Here is a 6000-nt window from a genome sequence, read left to right on the forward strand (position 1 = left end):
TTTGTAAATAAACCGATAGGGAAATTAAAAACTGTTTATTAACTTTTGTTTCTATTTAAACTGGCATCTTAATCTTTGATTATTCTTTAAATTTGTTGAACTCGACCAAATAGTATGAATAGGTTACTAAGGGGAGTGTTTAACCAATATAAAAATGTTTGATACTTACTTTAAATTTTATTATTTCAAAATTTTTTAATTTATAAATTTTTAACTTTACGAATTAAAATATGTTATATATGCTTAATATAATTTGACAAATATAATCTAAATTTGAAAATTTTATCATAATGAAGTACTAATATATTAAATATTAAAAAACAAAGAAAAGTTCAAAATATGGACAAGATTAATTGGGTTTTCAATTGACTTAACCAAGTGAATTGAGGTTAATCCGAGAGGAATGCATTTTTTTTTTTTCATTTCAACATCAATCCAACTCGTTAATTCACTAAATCATGATTGAAAATGGATTCATCCGAGTTTTATAACTATCAATATTGCCATTAGTTTTATCTTGTATATTTTTAATATCCCAATAAATTTATTTATTTTTATTGAGTGATAGTTATTATTGTCATAAAAGACAAGCCAATGAATAACAAGCTCGGATTATGCTCGGATTTTGTATGAAAATATATAGGTAACACGTATATAATGTTTTAATTATGTAAATAGTTTTATTAGTAAATTATTTCCTATATTTAAATTTTTGATTTGTTTTAATTTTTTATATTTGTTCTTTATTTAATTAAGTCTTTATTTTTGTGTAAAATTTTTTTATATGATTCTTCTATTAAATATGTTCTTATCATAAAATATAGGTTTGTCACGTATTAAAATTTGGATAATCTTTTCTACATTTAAAATTTTTTGATTTTGACATGTTATATCTTGAAAGTAAAAATTATTAAAATTTTTACGTGTGACTTCAGATTTTAACACATAAACGTGGATGTCAATTTAATAGAAAATACCATATTGATTTTTATTAAAATAAAGATTCAATTGAATTTTTTTTAGAAAATATGAATTAATTAAGTTAAATTTACCTAAATTTAGAAACCAAATTGTTAATTAAACCCATATAAATTCATTTTTGGGTTTTATTAGCACGTGAAACTGATTATTTGACACCGTTATCAGCAAGTAAATTTGTAATTAGAAATTTTAAAAAGCATATATAACCATAAATATTTAATGCAAAAAATAATATGTATTCGTTTTATATTAAAGAAAAAGTTTTGTGGTGGACCCCTTAAAAGTAAAACGAACCTAGCTCCGTCCCTGTATGTGACATAGACATAGACAATTAAACATAAAATTAGAAACTTAAATATAATGCAATGGCGTGTTTAAGTAGATCGAAATCACTAATGGGGTCATTAAGACGTTCTACGTAATAAAGTGAACATCCCGTACATAAATAGTAGGTCATTTTCTAACTTTTGTGAATGATTGGATGATAAATCGATAGAGGGGTGTTTTTAAATTGAAAATTGTAATAAAAAAAATTGAAGTCTTTATATTATAATAAGTTTAGAGTACGTGTGTAGGATTTGAGTGAGTGTTTGTGCTTAATAAGACCAAAATTTTGTCCACTCCCAATATGTGTTTGTGAATTTGGTTTTATTGGGAGATGAAAGTTGGTTTCTTATTAGCTTTTATTATCATGGACATGTCCACTTATAAACCAAACTCCTTTTAGCACTCATCACCAGTCACCAATTCAAATATATATATATACACACATACCTGTATCTATACATCCAATCCACCCCAATACAAAAATCCCTTTAACTTGCTCTCTCTTTTTCTTTCTCTTCATGTCCTTGCTTCCTGCTTTCTCATCCTTTCAACAAAACCAAACTTCAAACTCAGTTTATTCAACCAAATCAGACCCTCACAAACTCGTATCATAACTTTCAACTTCACACAAAGTGTTTGACTCAACACTCTGATTTCAGCCTCAGCATCAAGACTTTGTTGCTGTCAACGACCACATTGTGATTGATCATAACTGTGACTTCATTTATATATCCACTTTATGTGCGGCTTATAAGTTTTGATGGAGTACTTGAAGGAGGTGGAAGGGAAAAGGGTCCATGATTATGTTGAGGTAAAGATGGGTAAAATGAGAAGAGTGGTAGGTGTTGGAGGAGCAGTGATAGTAGGTGCTGGACCTTCAGGGCTTGCTGCAGCAGCATGTCTTAAACAGAAAGGTATTCCAAGCCTAATCCTTGAAAAATCTGATTGCATAGCTTCAATGTGGCAGTTCAAGACTTATGATCGCTTGTGTCTTCATCTTCCTAAGCAATTCTGCGAACTCCCTCTAATGCCATTCCCCCAACACCTTCCCTCTTATCCAACAAAGCAACAATTCTTGGCCTACTTGAAGGCCTATGCCAACCATTTTCACATCAAACCAACATTCAGCAGAACAGTGGTCAGTGCCAATTATGATCACAGATGTGGCTGCTGGAGGGTCAAGACTCAAGACTTCAAAAAGGAGGAGACAGAATATGTCTGTGAGTGGCTCATAGTAGCTACTGGAGAGAATGCTGAGGAGTTTGTGCCACAAATCCAAGGAATGGGTGAGTTTGAAGGACCTATCTTACACACTAGCACATATAAAAGTGGCACTATGTTCTGCGGAAAGAAGGTTTTGGTAGTTGGATGTGGAAATTCGGGAATGGAAGTTTGCTTAGATCTCTGCAACCATAATGCTCTTCCGTCCCTTGTGGTTAGAGACACGGTTAGTAAATTTCAATAACATCCTCAACATCTTCATATATATGCTTCCATCACTAGTACCTCCAGTTAAAATATCTATACACTGTTAACTACAAAGAAATTATGACATATAGTAATAGTTAAAACATATCTATCAGAAAAGTATTGAAGAACTCTCTACAATCCTGTTATTACTGTGTTTGTACATGCATAAGAAAGCGTATTGGGTATTGCTTTTGCAGTAAATTCAGCTTAAATATGTGTTCTTGTTGGAATTGATGTAGAACAGTGACATGAACAGAGTATGCTAATGTATTACGTGCATAAAGGAGTAAAATATGACATGAATGAACAGAAGTAAGACCACGCCTAAAGTTTTATATTTTAAGTTATTGTGTAATGAGTTATTGTGAGGGTAAAATATAAGCCTCATACGTCATTTTCATTACTAAAGAACTAGTATGGCAGAAACCGTGTGTTTGCGAAACTAATTAATTATTTTTGAAAACATGAGTGTTGATTCTAAATAAAGAAAAGTTTTGAAAAAGGAAATTATCATGGTCCTGAATAGTTTATTGGAATCCTTCGGCATGCGCGAACGTGGTCAGCAACCCAAAATCTTTAATGTTGTTTTCTGTCATGGAACCATTTTCAGTGGTGAAGAGAATCTCCGGAAGCATGAAAAGATGATGGTCACTACTGGGGTGTCTCTAATTTTCCTAAAATGTTTCTTGAGCAACTTTTAAGATTTCAAACGTGATATTTTGTTTTCACCACAGGTGCATATCTTACCTCAGCAAATGTTCGGGAAATCAACTTTTGGTTTGTCTATGTTCTTGCTCAAGTGGTTCCCTGTACGCCTCGTGGATAAGTTTTTGCTTCTAATGTCACATCTCATTCTTGGGGACACAGCTCAATTTGGACTTCATCGTCCCAAAATTGGCCCTCTAGAGCTCAAGAACTTGTACGGCAAGACCCCAGTTTTGGATGTTGGAACACTTGCTCACATAAAAAGCGGAAAAATTAAGGCTAGATAATCTTCTCTATCCCAATCAAACCTAAATTATTTTATCGTATTCTGGTTCTTGTCGTAGTCAACCAAATTTGCCGTTTTTAAAAATCTTGTTTCTCTTTCATTGATTCTAACGATACATGGTCTGATATGTATAGGTTTGCCGCGGGATTAAACAGCTAGCACAACACAAGGTGGAATTTGTGGATGGAAAAACAGAGAATTTCGATGCAATCATTATGGCGACTGGTTACAAAAGCAATGTACCCACTTGGTTGAAGGTGCTTCCTTCGACACTTGCTAACTTACAAAATTCCAATTTTGATTGTTGATTTGATAGATTTTCGCATAGAATAATGATTGTTTGAGGTAATGATTGGGATTTTGAAATGTTTGGTTTGAGCAGGGGAGCGAGATGTTTTGTGAGAAGGATGGGTTGCCTCGAAAAGCTTTCCCAAATGGATGGAAAGGTGAAAATGGATTGTATGCGGTGGGTTTCAGTAATCGTGGTCTTCTTGGAACATCCATTGATGCGAAGAGGATTGCAGAAGATATTGAACATTGCTGGAAAGCTTCTAAGACCACGTAAGTGTGGTACTATAAAACAAAGCAAAATCGTGTTCGTTGATGCAACATCCAGAATTTCCCTTTCAAGGGAAAACCAGTAGGATTTCTGTATAGTAATAAGAGATTCGGATAATATAAACGAGTCTATAGATTCTAACCTAGTTGCAGTTATTGTTTATAAGAGATATAATTAAGGAAGTTTTAAAATATAATCAATCCATTTACGAAGGGTATAAATACAAGTTTATGTACAAGATCTATCACATATATGTAACTTGTATATGAATGGAAGCAATGTTTACATTTAACCATTTCAAAAAGCCATATTGTAAAGATAAAAGAAAAGACTAAAGTATACAAGTGTCGAGTGCATTGAATTGGAAGTTTGAGGATATTAGGATAAATATATCAAGAAGAATGTGATAAGTACATTAAAGGAATGGTTACATAAGATATAAAAAATGTGAATCGAAATAAAGATAAAATTGGAGTGCAAATTAAAAAATGTTAACTAAAAAGATATAATATTATCGACCGTTGAAATTCGTTAAAAATTAGTAAAATTTGTTGGTAATGTAATTTCTGACAAATGACTAATAACATAATTGTCGGTATTTTGTGCGTTTGTAAAACTTACCGACAAACTTATGAAATCTTCAGTAATTGCTAATGCCATATACTCCATCCGTAATAGGGACGATGATTTGTCGATGGGTCTAGGAAAATATTATTGATGGAAACTATATTATATACAATTAGTGCAAAGATCTTTATTCTCTACATCCAAATAAAACCTACCAATACAATAGACATTCGTTTAAGTCCATACTTATTTAAGTTTGTATCCCGTCTAAATCCGTATTTAAAAATGAAAAATTTTCGGATCAATAATTTTATAATTTTATTTTTCAGATAAAATCATGTAAAGTCATTTGATGATTATTTTCGATTTGTTCGCGTGTAATTGTTGATTGACCATTTTGTAAAATACAACCAAGGGTTAAAATCGGACATTGAGTTTGATGTAACTGATCCAATGATAAATAAGGAAAATCTTTCAACTCGCTCATATTGACATTAAGGTTGATAACACATTTTAATAATTTGAAGATAACATCATGTTAGTCAATTTCAATTTAAGTAGCTGTAAGGTGATCTCATCCATGATTTGCTTGATCTCTTATAAGATTTATTATATAACTCATTATTGAGAATATTTATTTAATATCTTTTTTATTTAAATTAGTTTTTAGGAAATAATTTTGATTTTAGAAATATCTTTTGATTGAGAATATTGTAAATATTATTTATATATATATATATATATATATATATATATATATATATATATATATTTGAATGTTTACATTTCTAATGTCACATATATTTTATTATTAGTGTTCGTATCAATATTTATGTTTCATAGAAATAAATAATATAAATATCTAATATATATTAGTATAAATTAATAAACCTTATTTTTAAAAATATTAATAAAAAACATTAAAACTATAAAATAAAATAAAAATTCATTATTTATTGAATGTGAGACTTTTAAGTTTTTCCTTCAAATATAACATTTTTACCACTTGACATATAAATCGAAGTTTCCCAAACCACACTTCAAACGCTGCAAATCCACTCCACCACAACTTCACCTCCATCCACGGCCTGCAAAAACCTAAAAC

At 30.6% G+C, this 6000-nt stretch overlaps 1 protein-coding gene across 1 annotated transcript; it reads left to right on the forward strand.

Moving 5' to 3' along the window:
• The first annotated feature begins 2062 nt into the window (after window positions 1-2062).
• Window positions 2063-4637, forward strand: LOC114177195 (indole-3-pyruvate monooxygenase YUCCA2-like). The gene is made up of 4 exons (XM_028062452.2): window positions 2063-2755; window positions 3513-3761; window positions 3904-4026; window positions 4152-4637. Exons 1-4 carry the CDS (start codon window positions 2069-2071, stop codon window positions 4332-4334), a joined length of 1242 nt encoding a protein of 413 aa, XP_027918253.1. The 5' UTR covers window positions 2063-2068; the 3' UTR covers window positions 4335-4637.
• Window positions 4638-6000: the final 1363 nt, after the last annotated feature.

This window comes from Vigna unguiculata, chromosome 3, assembly GCF_037176805.1.
Source record: "Vigna unguiculata cultivar grain cowpea cultivar isolate G323 ecotype 2 chromosome 3, ASM3717680v1, whole genome shotgun sequence".
NCBI classification, from domain to species: Eukaryota; Viridiplantae; Streptophyta; class Magnoliopsida; order Fabales; family Fabaceae; genus Vigna; species Vigna unguiculata.

Coding starts and splice junctions, on each gene's coding strand:
- LOC114177195 (XM_028062452.2), top strand. CDS start 2,069: ATGGAGTACTTGAAGGAGGTGGAAGGGAAAAGGGTCCATGATTATGTT. Junction 2,756..3,512: donor CCCTTGTGGTTAGAGACACG/GTTAGTAAATTT, acceptor TTTTCACCACAG/GTGCATATCTTACCTCAGCA. Junction 4,027..4,151: donor ATGTACCCACTTGGTTGAAG/GTGCTTCCTTCG, acceptor TGGTTTGAGCAG/GGGAGCGAGATGTTTTGTGA.